This window comes from Oryctolagus cuniculus, unplaced genomic scaffold (assembly GCF_964237555.1).
Source record: "Oryctolagus cuniculus unplaced genomic scaffold, mOryCun1.1 SCAFFOLD_69, whole genome shotgun sequence".
Taxonomy (NCBI): domain Eukaryota; kingdom Metazoa; phylum Chordata; class Mammalia; order Lagomorpha; family Leporidae; genus Oryctolagus; species Oryctolagus cuniculus.
In genome coordinates this window covers 317,470-344,864 of record NW_027208355.1, presented here as the reverse complement: position 1 = coordinate 344,864, position 27,395 = coordinate 317,470, and the positions used below count along the sequence as shown (strand labels likewise).

The 27,395-nt window shown below is 40.6% G+C and overlaps 1 protein-coding gene across 1 annotated transcript in view; it reads right to left on the bottom strand.

Moving 5' to 3' along the window:
* The window catches only part of LOC103346293 (zinc finger protein 585A), a 63,092-nt gene extending 47,721 nt beyond the window's left edge, over positions 1 to 15,371 (bottom strand). Inside the window, 2 exon segments of the mRNA XM_070067836.1 lie at positions 9,352 to 9,467; positions 11,454 to 15,371. Of these exon segments, the coding sequence (XP_069923937.1) occupies positions 9,352 to 9,402 (51 nt within the window). The 5' untranslated portion in view covers positions 9,403 to 9,467; positions 11,454 to 15,371.
* Positions 15,372 to 27,395: the final 12,024 nt, after the last annotated feature.

The following is a 27,395-nucleotide window of genomic DNA, read 5'->3' as shown; positions in this document are numbered from 1 at the left end:
CTTAATAAAGGATGGACTGGGGCCAGCACTGTGGTGCAGTAGTGCAATCCTCCACCTGCAGTGCCAGCATCCCATATGTGCACTAGTTCTAGTCCCCACTGCTCCTCTTCCCAGCCAGCTCTCTGCAATAGCCTGGGAAAGCAGTAGAAGACGGTAAGTGCCTTGGTCCCTGCAAAAATGTGAGAGACCTGGAAGCTCCTGGCTCAGATTGGCCCAGCTCCAGCCATTGCAGTCATTAGGGGAGTAAACGAGCATATGGGAGACCTTTCTCTCTGTCTCTTTCTCTCACTGTCTATAACTATATCTGTCAAATAAATAAGTAAATCTTTATATATATATATATATATATATATATATATGATATATATATATATATATGTATATATATGATGGACCAAAATGTGGCATTCTCCATTTGGCAGAAGAATGGGCTCCAATATCTACTATCTATGTCAGTGTCTCAGGGTAACACAGTAGGTCACCCTCTAACAAACAAGAAAAGCGATTTAGGTTCAGAGGACACCATTCTGCTGCCTGTTGACCTTAGTTAGTTAGTCTGGATGCTTTCATCCATTGCAATCCAGAGACCCAAATTTCCCTTAGATATTAACAGCAGCAAACATGAAAATTTGGTAAGAAAAGCTTAAACTGAGAGTTATGATTAATAACTATTTTAACAAACTTTCTTAGAACCCATCTAGTCCAAACCTTGGACAACTGGAAGCTGTTGTACTTGGCCCACCCATAATCCAGATGTATTCTAAATCCTTTAACTGCAAGGAGAGTATCATAGACATTAATGCTCCAAACTGATCCAGTTTCCTGCTAACATGTCTGGGAAAGCAGCACAGGATGACTCAAATATTGGGGCTCCTGCTCCCATGTGAGAGACCTGGAAAAAGCCCCTGGCTCCTGATATCAGTCTGGTTTAGCCACAGTCATAGCAGCCATTTGAGGAGTGAACAAACCAGGAGGAAGATCAACCTCTCCCATTCTCTCTTTCTAGTACTGCCTTTCAAATGCATAAATAAATCTTTTAAAAAGTAGATTACATCAATATATTTGCCATTGCTCAGTCATGATGACTTTTACTACCTTAAGTTCTTTTTCAAAAAAAATATTTATTTGAAAGGCAGAAAGAGGAGCTGGTGTTGTGGTGCAGTGGACAAAGCTGCTATCTGTTACATTGGCATCCTGTATGTGCACCAGTTCAAGTACCAGCTATTCCATTTCTGATCCAGCTCCCTGCCAATGGACTTAAAAGCAGTGGAAGATGGCCCAAGTGCCTGGGCTGCTGTCACACACATCAGAGGAGAAGCTCCTGGTTTCAACCTGGCCACACTCTGGCTATAGAAGTCATCTCAAAAATGAATTAGGTGGTGGAAGAATTCTGTCTCTTCCTTTCTCTGTAATGCTTTCAAATAAATAATTAAATATTTTAATATGATAAAAAAAAAGGGCAGAGAGACACAGAGACAAAGAAAGAAGGAAAGAGAAGCACAGAGATCTCCCATCTGCTGGTTCACTTTCTATATGGCTACAACTATGCAAGACCAGGTTCTCAAGTCCCCATTTAGGTTACAGTTCTCCAAATTAGATGACAGGAATCAAAGAATTTGAACCATCATACATTGTTTCCCAGGGATATTAACATGAAACTCATTTGGAAGTGGAGTACCCAACTCAGATTAGCACTGCAAAATAGGATGTGGGCATCTGTTGTGATGGCTAACAAATTGGAAAACCTAGAAGAAATCAACAGATTCCTGGACACACACAGTATACCAAAATTGAGTCATGAAGACACACAGAAAAGCTAAACAGATCAAAAACCAAGACAGAGATTGGATGAGTAATAAAGACCCTCCCAACAAAGAAAAGTCCAGGATCAGACAGCCTCACTATTGAATTCTACTGCACTTTTAAAGAAGAACTACTTCCAATTCTTCTCAAACTATTCAAAAACAATTCAAAGCAAGGCAATCCTCTCAAATTCCTTCTATTAAGCCTGCATCATCTTAATTCTTAAACTAGAAAAAGATACAGTGGAGAAAGAGAACTATAGAAAAATATCCCTGATAGGGACTGGTGCCATGGCACACTGAGTTGATCCTCCACCTGCAGAGCTGGCAACCCATGTGGGTGCTGGTTCTGGTCCTGGTTGCTCCTCTTCCAGTCCAGCTCTCTGCTCTGGCCTGGGAGGCAGTAGAGGATGGCCCAAGTGCCTGGGCCCCTGCACCTGCATAGGAGACCAGAAAGAGGCATCTGGCTCCTGGCTTCAGATCAACACAGCTCTGGCCACTGTGGCCATTTGGAGAGTGAGCCAGTGAAGGGAGGACCTTTCTCCCTGTCTCTCTTTCTCTCACTGTCTGTAACTCTACCTGTCAAATAAAAAAAATTAAAAAAAAAAGAAAGAAAAATATCCCTGATGAACATAGATGCAAAAATCCTCATAAAAAACATTGCTAATTGAATCCAAATGACCACAATATCTGGAGCTGGGCTGATCTGAAGCAAGGAGCCAGGAGTTTCTCCAGGGTTTCCCATGTGGGTGCAGAGGCCAAAGTACTTGAACCATTTTCCACTGACTTCCCAGCCCATTCACAGAGAGCTGGATCATTAGAGCAGCAGCCAGGATACAAACTGATGCCCATGTGATATGCCAGTGTGGCGGGCAGAGGCTCAATCTAGTATACCACAGCACCAGACCCCAAAAGCAATTACAGATTCAATATGATCCCAATCAAAATACCAACAACACTCTTCTGAGATCTAGAGAAAATAATGCTAAAATTGGTATGAAAATGCAAGAGATACCCAATAGCTAGAGGAATCTTAAACAACAAAAACAAAGTTGGAAGCCTCACAATACCAAACTTGAAGACCTATTACAAGACAGCTAGAATCAAAACAGCCTGGTACTGGCACCAAAAAGTCATGTAGATGAATGAAGCAGAGTAGAATCCCCAGAAATAAATCCACAAATCCATAACCAACTAATTTGTGACAAATGATCTAAAAGAAATCCCTGGACAAAGAACAACCTTCAAAAATGGTGCTGGGAAAATTTGACCTTCTGATGCAGAAAAATGAAACAAGATCTCTACATTACAACTTATATAAAATACAGTGTAAATGGATCAATGATCTAAAGCTATGATGTGATACTATCAAATTCCTAGAGGGAAACTCTGCAAGATATTGGCATCGACAAAGCCTTCTTGGAAAAAGCTCCCAGAAGCACAGAAGAAAAGTATAAATACTCAAATGGGATTACATCAAGCTAAGAACCTTCTGAACTGCAAAGTAAACATTCGACAAGATGAAGCAGCTGACAGAATGGAAGAAAATATTTGCAAACTAGGCAACTGAAAAAAGGAATAATATCTAGAATCTAGAAAGAGCTCAAGACTCAACAACAAACAATCCAGTGAAGAAATAGGCAAAGGATATAAATCGGCATTTTCCCAAGGATGGATTTCAATTAGCAAGCAGACACATGAAAACATGTCAGGAACAATAGCCACCAGAGGACTGCAAATAAAAGCCACAATGACCTTTTGCCTCACCCAGTTAGAATGGCTCTCATACAGAAACCAAAAGTCAGGGGAGGGAGGTTTTGTGTAGCAGGTTAAGCTGCTGCCTGCAGTGCTGGAACCCCACATGAATGTGATTTTGAGTTCAGGCTGCTCCACTTCTGATCCAGCTCCCTGCTAATGTGCTTGGGAAGGCAGCAGAAGATGGCCCAAGTGCTTGGGCCCCTGCACCCACTTGGGTGACCAGGGAGATGCTTCTAACTCTGGCTTCAGATTGGACCAGCACCACCTGTTGGGCCATATGGAGAATAAACTAGCAGATAAAATACATATGTCTCTCTGCCTCTGCCTCTCCCTCTCTGTAACTCCACCTTTCAAATAAAGAATTCTTTTGAAAAAGTCAACAAACAATAAAGGCTGGTGGAGAGGTAGAGAAAAAGTACCCTAACCCACTGTTGGTGGGAATGAAGCTAGTACAGACATTACGGAAGGCAGTATAAAAGTTCCTCAGAAATCTGAAAACAGATGTACCACATGATCCTGCCATCCCACTCCTGGGAATTTATCCAAATGAAATGAAATCGAATATGCTTGCATTATCTTTACCCTCATGTTTATGACAGCTCAATTCACAATAGCTAACATGGAATCAAACCAGATGTCCATCAGCTGGTGACTGGAAAAAGAATATGAGCTATATATACAGTGTAAAATACTATTCAGCCATAATTGAGAATGAAATCCTATCTTTTGCAACTAAATGGATGCAACTGGAAACAATTATGCTTCATGAAAGAAGCCAGTCCCCAAAAGACAAATACCATATGTTTTCTCTGATTGGTGGTAATTAATATATAGACAACAAAAAGTAGCATCTGAGTTAAATTGATATTTTGAGATTTGAGTATTGTTCATAGCCCTTTTCTGTACTCTTTGATAGAGTATAGAAAATATACTCATTGATATTTCTGCTACTACGTGCTGATTTTTTTTATTTTGTAGAAGGTTAAAGCTTGTGATTCTAAAATAAACTCAAAGCATGCAGTTGTAAAAATTAAAAGAAAATAAAACAAGAAGGAGGGAGTTGGAAGTATGAGGCAAAGGAAGATAGAGTAGGATGTATCATTTTGCTCTTAAATCTATATATATAAATTACATGAAATTTGTTCACTTAAAATGAATTTTAAAATATAAACTCAACACTAGAAGGAAAAGACCTGATCAGTGTTTTCTGGATCACCACTAATAAAATTTAGTCTTCATTTATGTCTGACCATGTTTGATTTTATATTTATTTATTTTATAAGAAAATCAGCATCACCATTCCTAATAAGGCATCCTGAATCATCTATATCTGTCGGCTCCTACTATGCTAATAATTTCTCATGAACTTACACCTGTATCATCTTAAAAAGATGCAATGTGGGACCGGCACTTTGGCATAACAGGTAAAGCTGCTGCCTGCAGTGCTGGCAACCCATATGGGTGCCAGTTCAAGTCCCAGCTGCTCCACTTCTGATCCAGCTTTCTGCTAGGGCCTGGGAAAGCAATAGAAGGTGGCCCAAGTCCTTGGGTTCCTGAATACATGTGGGAGACCCAGAAGAAGCTCCTGGCTCCTGGCTTCGGCCAACTGGGAGTAAACCAGCAGATGGAAGACCTCTCTATCTATCTCTGTCTCTCTCCCTCTCTCTGCGTCTCCTCTATCAGTACAACTCTGACTTTCAAATAAATAAATCTTAAAAAAAAAAAACCTGATTCATGTTATTATTTATGTGTTGGAGGCTTTTCAGATATTGATTACATGTGCCATTAAAATGCATTAAAATGCAAATCCTATAATAGGCAACTCCATGTTCATTAAACTGGTAAAATCCAGGGCATGTGTTGAAAAGAACACACTAGCAATAAATTTGAAAAAGTATTATAAGTGGCTGTCAAAGAGCTAAAACTCTGACAATGACTCATGATGTCATTAATTTAGTATATAATGCTGAGAAAATCACAAGTATTTGTTAAAATTTCTGCTACAATGCACTAAATTTATAATTTTTGAATGTGTCTTTACTGCATGTAATGTATTTCTGAGCTAGTTTAGAGTATCAGAAATTTAAAGTGTTGGGCTGGCGCTGTAGCAGGGCAGGTTAACGCCCTGGTCTGAAGCACCTTCATCCCATATGGGCACTGGTTCGATACCCGGCTGCTCCACTTCTGATCCTGCCCTCTGCTATGGCCTGGGAAAGCAGCAGAAGATGGCCCAAGTCCTTGGGCCCCTGCATCCATCTGGGAGACCTGAAAGAAGCTCCTGGCTCCTGGCTTTGGACTGGCACAGCTCCAGCAGTTGTGACCAATTAGGGAGTGAATGTTAGATGGAAGACCAATCTCTCCGCTTTCTGTGCAACTATGACTTTCAAATACATAAATATTTTAAAAGTAAGAAATTTAAAATATGAAAGGTTTTTGAAAAATTTATTAATTTATTGTGAGGCAGAGTTACAGATATAGAGAGGAAGAGAAAGAGACGTCTTCTTTCCACTGGTTCACCCCTTAAGTGGCCACAATAGCTGGAGCTGGGCCAATCTGAAGCCAGGTGCCAGAAGCCAGGAGTCAGCAGCTTCCTCCAGGTCTCCCATGTGGGTGCAGGGGCCCAAGCATTCAGGCCATATTCCACTGCTTTCCTAGGCCATTCACAAAGAGCTGGATTGGAAATGCAGAAGCAGGGACTCAAACTGGTGCCCACATGGGATGCTGGTGCTGCAGGTGGAGGTTTAATCTACTATGCCACAGTGTGTGCCAGTGAAAGATTTTAGGAAGACATCTTTCATGTAGACGAGGCTGCAATATTGTAAGGTAAGGTTTAGCTTTTATTTCCCACACATCAGTATTCTTCTTTTAGCAACTATTAATATTGAATATCATACATATATACATAAATATAGCTACCTGTAGATTTTGTTGTCATTCTTTCTAATTCTCTTTTTAATATCTGCTTATAGGCTTCTGGAAAAATCAAGGCTATTAGGACCTTGATTTTGTAGTTTCAACCTCCACAACCCTCAGAAGTAAAATTCCATGATTTAAATCACATTATCTGTGGTATATTGTTAGCAAATTAATACATCCTCATTTCTGCCAGCATTTTCTGCAGTCATCTAGAAGGTCCTCATGATTAGCAGAGACATATGGAAACTAAAAACTATGACTTTAGATTACCAAGTATCTACTAACGTAAACAAACATATCCCAGAAGCAACCTACCATCATTCCCCAGGACCCAGAAAAAAACAAGAATGAGTCAAGTTGCAGGGCAGTAGAAAAATATGAATAATGAAAGATCACTGCAGAAATAAATAAGGAAGGGGCTGGTGCTGTGGTGCAATGGGTTAAAGCCTTGACCTGCTGGGCATGCATCCCATATGATGCTGCTAGGAGACCAGGTGCTCCACTTCCAATCCAGCTCCCTACTAATGCACCTAGGAAATTGGTGGAAGATGGCCCATGTTCTTGGGTGCTGGCACCCACATGAGAGACTTGGAAGAAGCGTCTGGCTTTTCAAATAAATAAATCAATTTTTAAAAAAATAGAAGCAGTGTTAGCACTGTTGTAAAAACAGACACATAGTTCAATGGAAAATAGGTAGCCAAAATAAACAGATGTTTCTACAGGCAACTCACATTTAACAAAGGAAATAAAACAGACAGGAAAAAGAAGAATCCCTTTAGCAAATGGTCTAGAGGAAAGTGATTATCCATATGTAGAAGCCTGAAAATATACCCCAACACCTCATACACTATGTAAAAGCAACTCAAGGTGAATTAAAAGTCTAAATATAAAACCAAAACTAAGTAATCATAGGAGAAACTGTAAAGCATTAGCATCGACAACAGTTTTGGGTAAGATTCCAAAAGCACAAGTAACAAAAATAAAAACATACAAATTTGGACTTCTGGCCTCTCGAACAATGAGACAACACATTTCTGCTGTGGAAGTTACTCAGTTTGTGCTATGTTGTTAAAGCAGCCCTCGGGAAATAGCACAGGATCTGATGAGTTATGAAAGATATTTAGCTTTATTCTTTGTAAATTTGCTCAATATTCTTGAAGTTTTCTAACAGAGTTAACAGCTCAGTAGAATACTTTATAATGCATCTGTTGTTCAACTTTTATTTCCTATCCAAATTGTTCCATTACTTTACTCAGAATATGAATATGTATCAACTAGAGCTTGGAAAGATCTACTTTAAAACAGTCTACGATGTGACTTCTTTTTCTGCTCACAGTTCTTTTAGAATATTTATGTAATTTTAGAAAATTGAAAATCTTATAACTACACAGACTATCAAATTAAGATACATCTTCACAACAAAGTATCATCACAGTGAAGATACAATGAACGGAATGGCAGAAAACATTGAAAACTCTGAATATGACAAAAGATTGATAGGCAGAACTTACATATGCAGAACTGTAAAATCCCCAAACAAGAAGCAAAATGTACAGTTAAGAAATGGGCAATGATCAGAATAGGTGTTTCTCAGAAGAAGAAATCTAAATGGTCAAGACATATATGAACATGCCCAATGTTGCTAGCCATTAGGGAAATGTAAATCAAAACCAATAGCAGACTCCATCTCGGGGAGAAGACAATCCTTGGGTTTTCATTTGTGCAACAAGTGGGTTTAGAGGACCCTGTTCAACACTAGAGGGCAGAGTCTACATGAAAGTAAGGAAGCCTTAATGTTTTCCTGATGAGTTTGTTAAATTCTTGACCAGTGCCTATTACCTTTGCCACAAACTTTCCATCTCACTACTTTCCTTCTTCTCCCTCTTTTCTGTGGCTTCCAAAAACAGTATACCTTCTATATACTGAGGATACTTTTGTTTTGTTTTATTCCTTCTGTCTCATGGTGTTCCTCTAAAAAATCACAACCCTCAAAATAGTCATTCATTTATGCAGTCTGCAGTTTTCATGGGCTACTATATGGCAAAGTACTATGTTAAAGGAAAGGTATAGGCTAGGAACTGAGCAAAGTTCACAACAATGAAGCCATTGGGGGAATGAATCCTATGGAAGGCCTCTCTCTCTCTCTCTCTCTCTCTACCTCTCCTTCTCTCTCTGTGTAACTCTGATTTTCATATAAATAAATAAATCCAAAAAATAAATAAAGTAGCAGCCTGGTGGCAATACCTTTCTATCAGAACATGTGAAGCACTCAAACACAGTTTCTCACATAAAGTCAGCAAGTTTTCAAGGGCACATCTTCTACTCTACTATGTGGACATCTCTGTGGGGGGTAAGGGGTACTTATTTCTTCCCCTCTTCTTTCTTACCACTCTCACAGTTATAACTTCTAGAGATGCTTCCACAGACCAGTCTCTATGAAAACATAGAACTAATATCCTCCCATGTCAAAAATGTCATGGGTTTAAACACAGAAACCAAAATAAGACAAGTAACTGGCCTTCTTAATTACACAGCATGGAATATAAGATTCTCAGTGGATCACTGGGGAACTGTAAAGTACTGGGCAGAGGAAAACTGTTACTAATCTGTATTCATGATGCTATAATTCTCCACTTTATGCAAACTCAGATTAAAAGAGCTCCAGTTAAGTTGGTGCCATGGCTCAATAGGTTAATCCGCCACCTAGCAGCGCCAGCACACCAGGTTCTAGTCCCGGTCCGGGCACCAGATTCTATCCCGGTTGCCCCTCTTCCAGGCCAGCTCTCTGCTGTGGCCTGGGAGTGCAGTGGAGGATGGCCCAAGTCCTTGGGCCCTGCACCCCATGGGAGATCAGGAGAAAGTACCTGGCTCCCACCTTCGAATCAGCGCGATGCGCTGGCCCCAGCGCGCCAGCCACAGCGGCCATTGGAGGGTGATCCAACGGCAAAAGGAAGACCTTTCTCTCTGTCTCTCTCTCTCTGTCCACTCTGCCTGTCAAAAAAAAAAAAAAAAGAGCTCCAGTTAGTGGGCAGCACTGTTGCATAGTGGGTAAAGCTATTGTCTGCAGTGTCAGCAGGGGTGCCAGTTGGGATCCTGGCTGCTCCTCTTCCCATCCAGCTCTCTGCTGTGGCCTGGGAAGATGGCCCAAATCCCTCATCTCCTGCACCCACTTAAAGGACCTGGACAAAGCTCCTGACTCCTGGTTTTGGATCAAAACAGCTCCAGCCATCTATCTCTGCTTCTGCTATTTTGTAACTCTACCTTTCAAATAATTATTTTAAAAAATAGCTCCATCCCAGAAGAACCTCCTGGCTACTGGTTTCAGATCAGCACAGCACCGGCTGTTACTGCCAATTGGGAAGTGAACCACGGGATGGAAGATGTCTCTCTCTCTCTGCCTCTCTTCTCTCTTTTTAACTCTGACTTTCAAATGAATAAATAATTCTTTAAAAACATAGCTCCAGTTATTGACAACACGGTAGACTGGCATTAATTTTAGTTCACTTCTCACTTTACAAAGGGATCCGGGCAGGTAAAACAGTTGACAGCCTTGCTAACAGGGGAAAAAAAAAAAAGCTGAGGACAGAAAATGAAAAGCAGCCAAAGAAATCATCAGCTATGATTCCATGGCCTTGTAGAAGAAATACAGCCACAACCTGAGACAAAGAAAGAGCAGTGGACCCCATCCAACACAAACCTTGAAAAGTGGATGCTCACAATTAACGAGTGAAACAGCTGCCCACTGAAATCTTGTCTAGGGAGGGAAGATGTCCTAAGTTCTGCTTCTGTAAACTCCAGTCATAAATCTTTCCTCATAAATCTGTCCCTGGCATCTCTTTTACAAACATACTGGACCCACCGACCTTTGGAAATGTGGTCCTAAGTCATGTAGGCTGCATTTAAACCCACCAGTACTGTAACAGCTGAGGTATGATGCTGATGATCCTATAAATATTGTAAAAGTTGAATTTAGGCTTAATTCTCAGGAAATCATTCCAGCTGAGCCCAGGGCCATCAATACAAACCCCTTGGGTCCTCCACTCTCTTTGTGCCTGTTTGAAAGAAGGGAGTTTTTCCCACCCCAGGTTTCTGTAACAGCCTCAAATTCCAGATTGGAAAATCTGATAATTAAATACAGAAATGGGATCAATGCACAAAGCTACTGCACACGCTTCACACTGCTCCCTCTGGGAGAAAGCTGAACACTCAGGGCCACACCAGGCAGGTGTGTCCACAGGGACCCCCACCAGGAAGATGAGGTGCAGGATGAGAGCAGTGGGGCAGAGCCTAGTCAGACCCTCCTTCCCACCCCCACCCCCACCCCCTGCTGCCCCAGGCTCTCAGCTGAAGGCCATGCAGCCCCACCCCACAGGAACCATCCCAGGAAACAGCAGGAGGCCCGGCTCAGACTGCATTCTGAGACCAAGTGCAGTGCGAACCGGGCTTATTTAACTGGAGAGTGGAAGTCTCCCTGCCTTGCTTCCCTGTGCTCTCAGCTGCCCTGGGTGTGCAGGTTCCCAGACCGCTGCCCTCTCTCTCCTGTAACCACTAAATAAAGCACCTTAGGAACAGTTTCAGTGATGTTCTGCAGGGGACAGGCCGGGCACTGGGAGCCTGGGAAGCAGAGGTGGGAGACAGAACAGCCCTGGCGGACACAAGCACACCCACGCCCACAGGCATTCAGAATGCAGATTACGCCAGAGCTCCTGGGGACTCTGGGAAATGGAGTCCAGGCCGCAGCATCCCTAGAGCATTCCAGCTCTAACCTCAGGGAAAGCTGCCATGATCGCTGAGAAGTGAGCCTCACTGTGGGTCTCCAGCCACCCTAGCACCCATCCTCCCACACACGCATCCCCGCCCCTTCCTGTACCCCAAACCTGCTGCAGCAAGTCCCGGGAGCAGGTACCCTTTCTTCTGGACCCACGAGGAGTGAAGCGGGGAGTGCGGGGCAGAGAGTCCCTGGCACGTGGGACTCACAGGCGGATGATGAAGAGGGAAGCAGCAGCAGGAGGCAGACTCGGGGTGAGCGCTCGGAAACTGCCTGGGATTGCACGTGCAGAGCAGGAGAGGCAGTAAATGCCCGAGAAGGAGCAGCACAGCCCTCAGGGCTGACCCTGATTTGGGAATGAACTCCCTCTGCTCCAACTCAGAGCCCCACAGGCAGGCACTAGAACGCGCATGCGCACAGGCATTTGGAACGCAGATTACGTCAGAGCTCCTGGGGACTCTGGGAAATGAAGTCCAGGCCGCAGCATCCCAGAGACACCAGCTGGCCCTCTCCAAGGGCTACAGGCTGGGGTGGGTGCCCACCACCAGAGGGCATTTGCTTCTGTTAAGTCCCTCCTTCCTGTCCTTCCCACCCCAAAATCTCAAGGATCAGTTGCTGTTCTTCCTTTCCTGAATTAGAATTTACAGAGTGACACCCACTGCTGCTACTGACCCCAAATCCTGGCTCCCTCATAACCTCTGTCTCTTCCAGAAAAATCTTATTTACTGCCTTGTTCCTGGAAACTTCTCCCAAATCATGGATGCCTATGAATACAATGTAACTTTTAACAGAGGTGTAGAAGGCATGGTTTAACATCCAGTTTTGAGAATTCCTTTTTTATTTGTGTTTTACTGATGTTTACAGTTCTTTTGTTTAATATTTATTTATTTATTTGGACGTCAGAGTTACACAGAGAAGGAGAGGTAGAGAGTGAGGTCATCCACCTGCTGGTTCACTCCCCAATTGGCAGCAGTGCCACAGTGCTGACCCCTTTTAGTTCTTTTCAAATCACTTTACACAGTCTTTTAATTCACCAAGTACAGAGACAAAAAAGGAATGGGACACAGAGCTAACAGAGCTGAGTATTCAGGGAGGCAGGTTAAGGGGCTAAATGGCTTACATCATATCATTTATACCTTATTTAATTCTGGGAATAGTATTACATGGAGTTTACATAGCAAAAACTGGTGCAAAGTGTTTAGAAAAATTTCCCATAGCAATATCATTTAAAAGTCTAAGCTAAAAACCAATCAAGGAGGCTGGTGCCATGGCTCAATAGAAATAGGCTAATCCTCTGCCTAGCGGCGCCTCACGCTGGGTTCTAGTCCCGGTCGGGGCTCCGGATTCTATCCTGGTTGCCCCTCTTCCAGGCCAGCTCTCTGCTATGGCCTGGGAGTACAGTGGAGGATGGCCCAAGTCCTTGGGCCCTGCACCCCATGGGAGACCAGGAGAAGCACCTGGCTCCTGCCTTAGGATCAGTGCGGCGCACCGGCCTCAGCGTGCCAGCCACAGCGGCCATTGGAGGGTAAACCAATGGCAAAAAGGAAGACCTTTCTGTCTCTCTCTCTCACTGTCCACTCTGCTTGTCAAAAAAAAAAAAAATCAAGGGGCCAGTGCTGTGGCATAATAGGTAAAACCACCGCCTGCAGTGCCAGCACTCAATATTGGGTGCCAGTTTGAATCCTGGATGCTCTACTTCTGATCCAGCTCTCTGCTATGGCCTGGGAAAGTGGTGGAAGATGTCCAAGTCCTTGGACCCCTGCACTTGCGTGGGAGACCTGGAAGAAGCTCTGGCTCCTGGCTTCTGATGGGAACAGCTCCAGCCCTTCCAGCCAATTTGGGAGTGAACCAAAAGATGGAAGATCTCTCTCTCTCTCTTTCTCTCTGCCTCTTCTATTCTGTGTATCTCTGACTTTCAAATAAATAAATAAATCTTTTATAAAAAACAAATGAAAATATAATACTGGTTTAAGAAATTGTTTATTTGCCTTGTGGCTCAGTTTCTAAAATCTCAGATTTCTCATAGAGAAAAAAATGTGAGAGAGACAAAGAGTACCTACAAAAATAATTTACACTATAGAGAAACATGTAGGATTACAACGTGTCTAGAAAAGAAAGGAGATTCAAAGTTGCTATTATTTCATGGTTATTTTTCTTATTTTTAATATCAAGATATAGCATATAAATATTATGCATTCCTAGGTATTTGTGTGTTTTTGGTATGTTTTATTTTTCAAGCAGAAATGCAAGTGGATAACTAGGTAACATGGACTTCTGTTTCTGATTAGCATTCGTGCTGGATTAGGAATGCTTAAATCTTTATCCACTGACTTCACACCAGTATTTACTATGTCAGACAATATTCTTTGGGTAGATTGCTCTTTCTTGCCAGACTGTAAACTTTATGGGGACAAGGAACGTATTTGCTTTGATACTAAAACTCAGCATCTTGACAGAGTCAGTCTTTTAGTTGAATGAATAAATGAGGATATGCAAAGTAAATAAATAATATTTCTACCCTCCAACTACAGCCTAATAGAGGAGACAAGGAAATAGAAATTTATCTCATGACTGTCACTATTAGGTGAATATATAATTTGTTGTTCTGACACAAGTTTGATCATAAAAAGGGCATATTAATAAATACACAGAGTTGAAGTGTCTGAACAGAAACCAGCTAGGGCCAAGCAGGTTAAATGTTCACCCTTGCTATGTAAGGCATTCCGCATCAAGAGAAGAGGAAGGAGGAAGAGGGTAGGGAGTGTGGGTGGGAGGGTGGTTACAGTGGGAAGAATCACCATGTTCCTAAAGTTGTAATTATGAAATGTATGCAGTTTATATTCCTTAAATCAAAGGTTTCTGGGAAAATAGAATTATTTTTTGTAGATGTTATAGCTTTTACCAAGATACTAAGAGAAATGTGTGAAATTCTATTTTCTTAATATTTATTTTATTTTTTAGAGTTACAGAGAAAGGTAGAGCCAGAAAGAGAACTTCCAACCTGTGGTTCACTCCCCCAAATGACTGCAACAGCCAGAGCTGAGCTGATCCAAAGCCAGGAGCCAGGAGCTTCTTCCGGGTCTCCCACATGGATGCAGGGACCCAAGGACTTGGGCCATCTTCGACTCCTTTCCCAGGCCATAGCAGAGAGCTGGACTGGAAGTGGAGCAGCCAGGACACAAATTGTTGCCCATGGGGAATCCCAGCTCTGCAGGCTGGAGCTTTAACCTACTGCACCACAGCACCAAACCCCTGAAATTCTGAGGAATAAAAATTTGACTATAGAGAACAAAATCTACTATGTTTTAAAAATTAAGTTTCCAAAAAACAGATATAACATAAAATATGAAAATTCCTATAGAATCCAAAAAAGCTGAATCATTTTATGAAAATTCCAAGAAATCACCCAAGAAGAAAGTCACATACTCAAAATTTTGGGTCTGGATTTACAGAATGGTCCAAATTTTAAGGGATAAAAAGCAAAACTATGTTTATCAGATCTACCAAAGTGAAATAGAGAACATTTTTATTGTTATTATTCTTTAACTTTATTTATTTTTACCTAGAAACTGTTTATGTTAGGTATACATAGTTTATACATTTCACATATACAAATTTAGGAACATAGTGCTTTTTAAATTTCTTTTGGAAAATCAACATTACTTTAATGATGAAACAGGGGACAAGGACTTAAAATAAAATTTAAGTTTTTTAAAAGTATCCTATTCATAAGCAGAGATAAAAGTATCCCAAGTAAGGCTTAATATAACAAATGAAATTACATAAGGGGCCGGCGCCACGGCTCATTAGGCTAATCCTCCACCTAGCGGCACTGGCACACGGGGTTCTAGTCCTGGTCGGGGCGCCAGATTCTTTCCCGGTTGCCTCTCTTCCAGGCCAGCTCTCTGCTGTGGCCAGGGAAGGCAGTGGAGGATGGCCCAAATCCTTGGGCCCTGCACCCCATGGGAGACCAGGAGGAAGCACCTGGCTCCTGCCTTCGGATCAGCGCGGTGCGCAGGCCGCAGCACACCAGCCACGGCAGCCATTGGAGGGTGAACCAATGGCAAAAAGGAAGACCTTCCTCTCTGTCTCTTTCTCTCACTATCCACTCTGCCTGTCAAAAAAAAATTCTTAAGAAAATATATCAATAACAGCAAGATATAATAAAACAGGTAAGATAGGTTAAAATATACAGACCAGTCATCCAGGTTGGTAAAAAAGAAGAAGAAGAAGAAGAAGAAGAAGAAGAAGAAGAAGAAGAAGAAGAAGAAGAAGACGATGACGACAATCACATGAATAGTTAGATTACATGTTGAGAATTGATGCCCAAATGGGGTACCAGCACTGCAGGCAGTGGCTTTACCAGCTAAGCCACAACACCGGCCTGTCCAGAGTGTTTTCATTAATGCAAATACCAATTTTCAGTTCCACAACTTATGTGTTCTCTTTTTTCCACATCTAATTTATACTTGTTATCTTTTTTTACTTTTTGTTAATAACCATTTTTACATATCTGAGGTGATAATCATTGTGGTCTTGTTTAGCAGTGCTGAACTCCTTTTCAAATGCCTGTTGGCTGCTTGCATGTCTTCATTGGAAAAAATGATCAGATTCTTGTCAATTTTTAAATTATATTTGCTTTTGAGCTCTGCATGTTCTTTGCATTACTCCCTTAATAAAAGTAGGTTTGCCAATATTTTCTCCCATTCCTTACCTTCTCTTTTCAGTTTTTCTTTAGTATGCAGAATTTGTTTATTTAGCTTTTTGCAGCCCTACTTCCTTATTTCTGTTTTTGTCACTTGTGCATGGGGTGTCATGTCTAAACTGTTGTTGAGGTCTGACTCAGCCACACCTTTATTAGGCATTTGTGAAGTGAACCAGTGGGTGGGCACATTCTCCTTCCTTTCCATCTTTCTGTGTGTCTCCTTTTCATTCAAAGTAATTAATTAAAAATCTGTAAAATCTACTTGGAGTAATTCTACAAAATCAGAGTTAGATTATGAGAATGAGTTTCAATGTTACATAGCTTGATGGGTTGACTATACCCCCACAGTAATGTATTCCATACTTTATTAGCAAATGGAAGAAAGGTGTTCCAAGGCTCTGATCATGAAGTGTGGTGTCATAGAAGGGAGAACGTTGTTTACTCTGATTTGATCGGTACATATTGTAGCCAGGGACTAAAATCTCACACTGTAACCCATAGATAGATAGATACATACATACATACATAGATACATAGATAGATCTAATTATAAAAAAAAAACTCAAAACACCATCTTACTTGTAGTATAAGGTTAAGGGATATTAAAATATTTAAATTAGTATCACAACTAATATTATGATCTTTGAAAGTAGTATATTAATACAACTATAATCCAGAAATACCTGAATTGACATTTTGAAATGCCAAGTGGAGCTATTAGGAAGCAGTACATTGCATAAATTGGTGAGTAATATATCTTAAATTGTTTCACATTAGAAAAACAAAGTATTTCTTTACATGTATATGGAGTTAGTTTGAATTAGGCAATATCAAACAAGAAATATTGAATGAATGGTAGGTTAATTGTGGTGCAAAATTTTCTTGAAATACAAGCATACTTCTTTTCCATGAATTATAAGGTCTCTCATCTTGATGGTTTAAATATTCTCAAATGGCTGCAACAGCCAGGGCTGGACCTGACTGAATCCAGGAGTCAGGAACTCGATGACCTGGGTCACCCATGTGGTGGTGGGAACCCAGATACTTGAGCCATCTTCCACTGCTTTTCCCAGTATAGTAGCATAGAGTTGAAATGGAAGCGGGAGCATCTGGGACTTGCAGGTGGTGGCTTACACTTCAGTGCTACAACACTGGCCTCATTTTTTTTTTCAGGGTGACAGGGAGACACAGTATTAACAGATTCTTTATAATTTAAAAAGTTCAATTTAGATAAAATTCCTTGTAGTTTGGGGCTAGCCTCTGGCTCAGCAGGTTAAGCCACTGCATGTGATACTGGTATCCAATCAGAGCCAGTTAGAGGCCAGCAGCTCCACTTCTGGCCCAGCTTGCTGATGGTGATGGCCTAAGTACTTGGTCTAAGCCACCTACACAGGAGAATCTGATGGAGCCTCATGCTCTTGGCTTTGCCCTGGCTGGGACCAGGCAACTGCAGCCATTTGGGCAGTGGACCAGTAGATGGAGGATCTCTCTCTCTCTCTCTCAATGATTCTACTTTTCAAATAAATTATTTTTTAAGAAATCCATCATTAGTTTACAAAAAATGCTTTTAAATGGAAATTGACATGGTATTAATAATGCCATTATAAAAAGACTGATATTTTGGTATCAAACTGTGATAAATTAAATTCATCTAATTATTAATATTACTTCAATAATTCTGTTTACAACAGTTTCACTTCTCTACTGACAAATTAAACTCACTCAGCTTGTCAGAGAAGAATAAACCACAAATTCAAAGAAGTACCAATCTTATCTACAACATGATATTGGGAAAATATGTAATAGTACCACTGCTTAACTACTAGGTTTTGCTAAGTTTTTCAACTGAGTCATTTGACTAGCACCTGCTCTCATGATGTCTCTACTCTCAATTTTTCATGAACATTTAGGCATTGCTTGCATTAAAACAAAGGTTTGTATAAACCTAACCATTTTAATCTGGTATAGATTTGCTAAAAGCGTGAATTACTGGACCTGTTAAGAAAAGAAGGCTGCACCAAACTCAACTTAGCATCATGAGTTAATGCATTAATTATCCCCAAGTGTTGAAAAGTGGTATGGTACACATTTGAATTTGCAGAAATAGTTTAAAATATATGTGTGTATAAGAATGCAAGCTTTGATTTACATTTTCACCGATACCTTAAAGTGCCACTTTGGAGCCTAAGGGAGCCTCGATGTCTATTGGATCTGAGAGATCCTTGATGTCTATCTTGAGTACAACTTGTCTTATCCAAATCTCATTTTGCACATGAGGATGCTAAGTGTTAAGTCCCAGAGAAGTAAAGTGAGTTGTTTTAGGTCATGTCACAGTGGTAATTCTATATAGAGTTAGGCATCCTGATTGTTATACTCCTTCTAGGGTTAAAGATTATACTTTCTGAAAAATTAAGGTTGGAAAATTAGTACTTGCTGTTTTGTGACAGAGGAGAATTTCTTTGTATACTTGTTCATGAGCTGAGTGAATTTTTTTCAAGACATTTTTCTACTATGTTTGCTACTTAATTGAAATATATAACAACCAATTTATATAATCCCTAAAAATGGATTAATTTTATGTGATAAAGTGGAACTTTTCTCAAGATTTATTGACAGTCTCACAGAAAAGCTTTTAACAAACTCAAAGAGTTTCCACCTCCTTGTAAATTTTAGAAATCATTAGGCATTCTACAATGTTGGCAGAGTTACAGAGAGGCAAAGGCAGAGAGGGAGAGACAGAGGTCTTCCATCCACTGGTTCACTCCCCAAAGGGCTGCAATGGACTGAACTTGGTAGATCCGAAGCCAGAAGCCAGGAGATTCTTCCAGGTCTCCCACACAGGTGCAGGGGCCCAAGAACTTGGGCCATCTTCTGCTTTCCCAGGCCATAGCAGAGAGCTAGATCAGAAGTGGAGCAGCAGGACTCACACTGGCACCCATATTGGATACCAGCGCTGCAGGTGCAGCTTACCCTCTACACCACAGCCCTGGCCCCACTACGCTGTTTCTCCTTAGTAAAACCATATATTTACACTAATGGGGTATTTCCTGGAAAGCTATGCAGGAAGGCCGGGTCCTAGAAACTGAGACCCTGCTTCCCACACACAAAGAACAGAGGAACTGACAATCCTATAAATGACAACTCCTCAACTGCATGCACACCATACACACAGCACTGTTTCTCCATGGTTACGCCCTGTCCCCATTGCACGATTGGGGGAGACGTGGGGCTGCCATGAAACAGCTCCTCACAGAGGCCTCTGAGGCTGAGACATCTCTTTGAACAGGGAAGGGGCCTACAAGGGCAGATCGCATCTTCTAGACCACAAGGAACCCAGGAGTGTGCTATGGGGACAGCGAGATCGGGCCCACAGGTTCCAGGGACGCCCTCTTGGAGCCCGCATCCTGCCAGCAGGTACCACCAGCTTCCCCTTCCCCCACTCTGGTGACCTGGCCCCACACACTCACCATTCCCAGGCATATGAGATGGGCTGTGTTGGGTGGAAAAGGTCAGAGAACAGCGGATGCCGCACTAGCTCCTGAGTCTCCAAGCAGCAGAGGCTCCTCCTTGGACCTCTCTCCTCCAGGAATTTGGAACTCTGTGGTGTCACAATCCAGTGTGATTATGTGGCAGTGATGTCACCGCGCCTGATTGGACAGCTCACATAGCCGTCAACACACAGGACCCAGAAGATGCAACAAATCAGCATCTTTACAGCAGAGATGGGAACTCCAGGCCGCTCCAGATGGTAGAGGTGAGGCCTGGGTTCAGGGGCCAAGGACCTCCTCCAGGGCTGCACCCTTTCACCAGTGGGACCCTACCACCTGCTGGGACCCTCCTGCCTCCCCACGGGTCTTCCTGGGAGAATCCCACCTGGAGGCTGCAGCCACCTGCTTAGGATGAGGGAGAGTGTAATGGCTATTTATTGGCTTTGGTGTTTTACATTTTCTTCATATTTCTGACTCATTTCTCTGTGGGGTTTTTAATACTGATAATAAGAATGTTTCCACATATTACATAATTCTATACTATTTTTTTAAGCCCCAAGGTCTCTTGTTAGTCTCTGCTTGTTAGTCTCTGAAAGTTCATTTATCTTGCTGAGACTGGATAGTAGCTGCATAAGAATAAATGGTAAGATCTAGTTAGGAGACAAATCTGGTTGGATGTGCCATCACTGACTTAGCTAATCATTTCTGATGGCATTGTGAATGTTGTCCTCTGTTTTTCTATTTATTTGTTGATTGATTGCTATTACAAGAAACACTGTAAGTAACACCCTGTGTAGATGTCTTTGTGGTCTATTCCTTTTGTTTCCTTAGAATAAACTTCTAGAAATGAAATTACTTTGTCAAATAGTGTGATCAATCTAGTCTCATCACACAAGGAATCCTACCCTTTGGAATCATGGTGCTTGAGCTGTGGCCACTCGAGAAAAGATAAAGAAGTGATTATTGTTATAGAAGCATTGAGCCTGTCTTTCAACTAGAAACTATAGTTTGAAATTACTAATAGCCACAGCTGGCAAGGGAAGTTTTTCTCTTCCCTAAAATGTTACTGTGGTAATACAGATAGAACTGTATTTAAAAAGTATTTTGTGAAGCCTATACATATATAGACTTCACAATAGTAAGTATAACTAATTGGACTGATAGATAACTGGTTGATGGAAGTGCAAATATCAAAATATCCTCACACCCTAGGTTAAAAGGGGACTAATCATGATACAGTATAAGCAGCAGTTTGTCATCAATTCATTAGTTAATTTGAAAAGCTTTTATATGTTGTTTGAACAAAGTGGTCAGATTTAGAAAGATGAAGCCCATAGTTAAATTTGAATTTCTGCTAGGCAATGTTATTTTTGGTTTGATGATGTTCCACACAGTATTAGTGTGTCTTGCATTTTATCTGGCAGACCCACTCTTCTAGCAATGCAGTATGTGATTCACATACTGCATAGATATATTATCTTCCAGTGAAACATGTTTAACTGAAGCCTGTAAAACTTAGCTTTAAAACTACATTTCTGAAGGATTTTCAGGCTCTAGAGTAAAACATTCAAGGACAACCTAAGAGAATCCAGAGAAAAAGATGACAATGAGGTGAGTTTGGGGCAACTGGCCTTTGTTTCCAGTAGGTCAATGAAATATTAAAGGGAGTGGGCAAGACTAAATGAAAGGAATGGGCAAAGAAAAGACCCAGTCACTTCCCCCACTTTGTTTCTAGGACATGTCTGACATGTGGAAAAATTACAATAAATATTCATGAAATCAGGTAACTGTGATGCTCATAGAATATTCTTATATTAGAAAAATATAATACTGTGTTTTCATGAGGAGCTCTAGGATGACATGATGAGTCTTAAAAATTGATAGAAAATATGGACTGTAAAAACTATACCTGGATTTAAATATTTTTGCAAGAATACTTATCTTTTAATTCCATATTTCCAAAATCTTCTCAATGTGCCCTTGTTCAGGCTAAGCAATCTCCTATGAATCCCATGTTCTTTCTGTACCATCCAGGATTCAGAGTCCTTTCTTTCTTATTTTAAGGTTGTACATTATGACTAAAAATAAATAACACAGCACATCTGCACTTGTTCATTTCCAGACTTTTTTCCCTAAAGATGTATTTATTTATTTGAAAGGCAAAGGTAGAGAAGAAGAGAGAGAGAGATATCTTCCATCTACTGGTTCACTCCCAAATGGTCATAATGGCTGGAAATGGGCTAATCTGAAGCCAGGAGCCAGAGGCTTCTGGGTCTCCCATGTGGATGCAGGGGATCAAGTACTTAAGCAATCTTCCACCACTTTCCTAGGTCTATTAGCAGGGAGCTGGATCAGAAGTGGAGCAGCTGGGATTCAACCCAGTGCCCATATGGGATGCCAGCATTACAAGCAGCAACATTAACCACCACACCGCTATGCCAATCCCCAAATTTTGGACTTTTAAACAGAAATTTCACTGATTGGAAGCTAAAGATGTTTGTTATCCATTCCCTCATAGACTTGGCACTGTTTACCAATAAACCCAGAGTGCCCAACTTTACTGTTTAGATTGCCTGTCTACACTCAGGTACATGCATTGCGAGCTGTCACTTCCCTGTGTAATTTGATTGTACTTAAAAACAAAGCAAAGGAAATACTAGCACTGTTCACAGACATGAAATTTAAAATAAATATATAGACCTTCAAATGCACAACAGTCCATAGTTTCCCAGTTTTATGCTGTAAATTTTCAAAACATCAAAAGCCAATAAGAATAAAATGAACAATAAGATAAAAAGAAAATACTTAGTAATACTGCTAATGACAATAATGTTAACATTTTAGTTACCAATTATTTTCTTTCAAATTGTGACTCAAGCACACAGACCCCCATAACTAGCTTAATAAGCACTCAGGAATCTAGAATCTTATGTAGAGAAGTGCTAATCTAACCCAGCTTTCATTGGACAAGAGAAAGCATGACAATCTCTAAGATTCACACTGATGTATCATAATAAAGGGGAAAGAAAGCCAAGGCTAAACAGTCTAAATGAGGAAAACTTTGCACACTGAGATTGCAGATCATAAATTTTACAGGTGTTCTTATGGACAATCCCCACATACATAATTTATCTTTCATTTTCATTGATTTAATTTTTCAAATAGGGCAAAATGTAGTCAATAAGCTTTTTGAAAGGCATTACAGAAACTATTAACCAACACTGCATGGGAGTTTAACCTAGACATTCATTTCTCCAAGTTGGGACAATGAAGATATTTAACTAGCAAGTGGTTTTAATCAGGATTTCTAAAACTCAATAAAAACACTTAAGAAGAAATATTTGTCTAAATACTTTTTTATTATTCAGTCAACTAGCTTAAAACCCTAAAGAAGCCAGCACCGTGGCTCAATAGGCTAATCCTCCACCTGCGGTGCCAGCACATCAGGTTCTAGTCCTGGTCGGGGTGCCAGATTCTGTCCCAGTTGCCCCTCTTCTAGGCCAGCTCTCTGCTATGGCCTGGGTGTTCAGTGGAGGATGGCCCAAGTGCTTGGGCCCCGCACCCACATGGGAGACCAGGAGGAAGCACTCTCTGTCCACTCTGCCTGTCAAAAAAAAAAAAAAAAACTAAAGAAAAAGAGTACTTAAAACTCATGTCCACTCTCACTGTATTCTAAACTTTTCACTCTGGTTCTAAATTAAAATTGCATCAAAATTTATTTTCAGGCTCCATAAATACTCAGAATGTAAGTCTACTGCCTGGATGGGAACATCAGTTGTGGCTGCCCTACATTGCAGTGGGTGAAACATGGGGAGATTTGGAAAGTAAATGGAAAGAGACTTAAAAGTATGAGTTTACTTTGGTATAGTTTTTTGGCAAAAAAGACATTTTTTTAATATATGGAAAGTGTGTAAGCTAAAAATGCATTTTATGAATTCCAAATTGTTACTGCACCAAAATAAAATCATATATTTAATTTTATTTATGAACCCTTAAAAATATTTTTATATTTGTTTATTTGAAAGTCAGAGCAACAAAGAGAGCTGTCTTCCATCCTCTGGATCATTGCCCAAACGCTTGCAACAGCCAGGGCTGTGCTAGTCTAAACCCAAGACCAACAAATTCCATCTGGGACTCCCATGTGGGTGGCAGTATCGAAATACTTCGGTCATCATCATCTTCTTCTTCTTTTTTTTTTTTTTCCAGATTTGCTTATTGGTCTCTTCTCCCTTCTCTTTCTCTCTCACTCTTTCCTCTCTCTCTCTTTCTCTCTCTCTCTCTCTCTCAGCTCCTCTCATCCTTGCTGTCTCTCTCTCTCCCTCTCTCCTCTCTCCTGCTCCCCTCTCTTCTCTCTATTACCTTCTTTGTCCTTCTTCGCCCCTTCCCTCTAGTCTCCTGGGTTGTCCCCAATAAACCCTTACCCTTACACACACAAAAAAGATTTGTTTATTTATTTGAAAGACAGAGTTACACAGAGAGAAAAGGAGAGGCAGAGGGAGAGGTCTGCAATTCTTCTGGTTCACTCCCCAACTGGCTGCAATGTCAATCCAAAGCCAGGATCCATGAGCTTCTTCTGGGTCTCCCATATGGGTGCAGGAGCCCAAGGATTTGGGCCATCTTCTACTGCTTTCCCAGGCCATAGCAGAGAGCTGGATCAGAAGTAAAACAGCCAGGATTTAAAATGGTGCCCAAATGGGATTCCAGTGCTGCAGGCAGAGGCTTAGCTCACTATGCCACAACACCAGCCCCTAAAAATTAATTTTTAAGTTACAATAACTGACCCTACTTAGTAAAGAGTAGTTTTTTAAACATAGCTATTAAAGCAATATGCAGTATGGATAATTGAATTAAATCTATGCAGACAGGGATTAGATATCATTAACCCTGATGTATAAATGCAATTAGCCACAATGTAAAATTTGGGCTTTTCTGGATTTTTTAACAGCTATTCACTTTATTAATCTCTTTAATTAAAAGCACACTCCTGAAAAGGTCATGTAACTATCTTGTAAGAAGGGCCTTTTCAATGGTTCAACTACAAAGTTTGCCTAGTTTTGCCACAACTGCTAGTACCTAAGATTTTTTTAACAGTTTCTAAATACATAGTATAAAGGGAGATGCATACAGCCACAATGTTCAACTATTGTTTCTATTACACTATCTTGAATTTTTGTATGAATGAATATGCGAACATAATTCTCATAAAAACAACTTGGTTGAACATTTTGTAACTTGGTCACTGCAGTTTCACTAAAATCAATCACGGTAGAGCAAGGTCAGAGAAGTTTTGGGGGCTGGCCCGTGGCTCACTTGGTTAATCCTCCACCTTGCAGCACTAGCATCCCATATGGGCACTGGGTTCTAGTCCTGGTTGCTCCTCTTCCAGTCCAGCTCTCTGCTGTGGCCCGGGAGGGCAATGGAGGATGGCCCAAGTGCTTGGGTGTCTGCACCCACATGGGAGACCAGGAAGAAACACCTGGCTCCTGGCTTCAGGTAGGCGCAGCACTGGCCCTAGCAGCCATTTGGGGGGTGAACTAATGGAAGGAAGACTTTTCTCTCTCTCTCTCTCTCACTATCTATAACTCTGTAAAATAAAAAAATTAAAAAAAGAGAGAAGTTTTGTTATGTTAAATTATTTTCAGCAGAATTATTTTAATGTCTCAAAATAATTTACTATACTAGACAAAACCTTAGAAAAATAGCATCATAAATGGCAGCCTAATCAGGATATACTGTTCAATCCAATGTGCTAAAGACAGCATGTTAATAGCATATTTAATACCAAAACAATGTAAAATTTGAAAGTTTAGAAATGGCTTTTCTAGCTGTGATTAAAATGCTCTTAGGGTACCAGGCACATCAAACAAGGACGGCATCTAGAATTAAATCATTACTCTTCCCCTTATGGTTTGATTTGATAAGTTATAATTGCTGAAATTTTATTTTTACTAATGTTAAGAGTTTGTCAGGCTGGCGCCATGGCTCAATAGGCTAATCCTCTGCTTTGCGGTGCCGGCACACTGGGTTCTAGTCCTGGTCGGGGCGCCGGATTCTGTCCCGGTTGCCCCTCTTCCAGGCCAGCTCTCTGCTGTGGCCCGGGAGTGCAGTGGAGGATGGCCCAAGTCCTTGGACCCTGCACTCGCATGGGAGACCAGGAGAAACACCTGGCTCCTGGCTCTGGATCAGTGCGATGCGCCGGCTACAGAGCGCTGGCAATGGCGGCCATTGGAGGGTGAACCAACGGCAAAGGAAGACCTTTCTCTCTGTCTCTCTCTCTCTCTCATTGTCCACTCTGCCTGTCAAAAATTAAAAATAAAAAAAAGTTTGTTATAAGGTATATTGTTGGGATTTTGAGTACTGTTGAAAATTGAATGTATTGGCTATCTATGCACTTCACCATAATTTGGTGACAAAAGTGTGAGCAGTGTCTATGTTTTAATGGAGTGGATAAAAACTGCTTATGTTTGCTTTGTTAATTGCCTCAGGTTGTCTTTTTAAATAAACATTTTTAAGAGGAACAGAAGAGAAATTTCCTACCTAGTCTATATAAACTGCAAAACTCATAACATAACCTCACATATGGAGGAGAGGAAAGGAGAAAACTGCAGTGGTTAGGATATATAGGAACTAACTACTCTGGAGTCAGAAAGGAATCAGCTGATGTTGGATCAGATTTTTAATTGAATTGTTATGTGCCTTTCTCACCAAGTAAATCAATCCCTGTATTTGTTTCCCCTTTGAAACAAGTCACGGTTAACTAATTCTATTTTATTCCATTTAAAATCAAAGTTATTTTTCTAAATTCATAGCAGGTTCATTTACTTTAAATCAAATAATTCCATTTCAAATTTCTTTTGGTTTACTATAGATAATTAGCTTTAAGTTTTTGTTTTCTTAATGTACATTGTCTTGATAACTATTATTGCTGAATTGCGATAGCTGCAGCTAGCAACCATTTTACATGAAAATTGTATTCCCTTTGTAATCTCTGTGTGATTTACCAATTGAGTGCATTTTATATTCATGTGTGGGTAAATGAAAACTATGTCTATTTGATTTAACAATAGTTTCATGAATATGTGATGTTTTTCTTCTAAAATAAAGTGATAAAGAATTCTTAACTGAGTATGCTCTTTATAGTTAATAGAAAAATTTTTAAAGGCTGCCTAACGATATGTGATAATTAAATTGAATGATAGGATACAAAGAAATAGATATGAAGTTTATTACAGGAAACTGAAACAAAGGAAAATATACAAAAAACACAATGAACCAAATACTTCTCTGCTTAGAATTTACCATCTCATTATTACTCATGTCTGGTTCAAAGAGAAAGCACAGTTCTTTGATATCCCTTTCTCAGTTGCATTTTACATATCATCTAATGTTGAGCACAACATGATAATTAATAAATACTTTGTTAGGAAAAAATAATCAAATCACACAGAGCAGAAATTTGCAATGCATACATCTTCATACAACTTACATACAGATGTTTATAACTCAACAATAAAATAAACCAATAAAAAAGAAAAATTATTTGAACACACTTCATAAAAGAACACATATAAATAAGAGCACATGAGGGGCCAGCATTGTGACACAGCAGGTAAAGTCTTTGCCAATAATGGAGCATTTCATATGAGCACCAATTCATGACCTGGCTGCTCTACTTCCAATCCAGCTCCCTACTAATGGCTTGGGAAAAGCAGCTAAAAAATGTCCAAGTCCTTTCACTCTGCCACCTACATGGGAATCCCAGATAAGGTTCCTGCCTCCTGGTTCCTGGCTCCTGGCTCCTAGTTTTGACCTAGACCAGCCCTGGTCATTGTGGCCATCTGGGGATAGAACCAGCAGATGGAAAACCTCTCTCTGTAACTCTTGCTTTCAAATAAATAGCAACAAACATCTTAAAAATAAAAAAAAACATAAAAATGCTCACCATAATTAGTCACCAG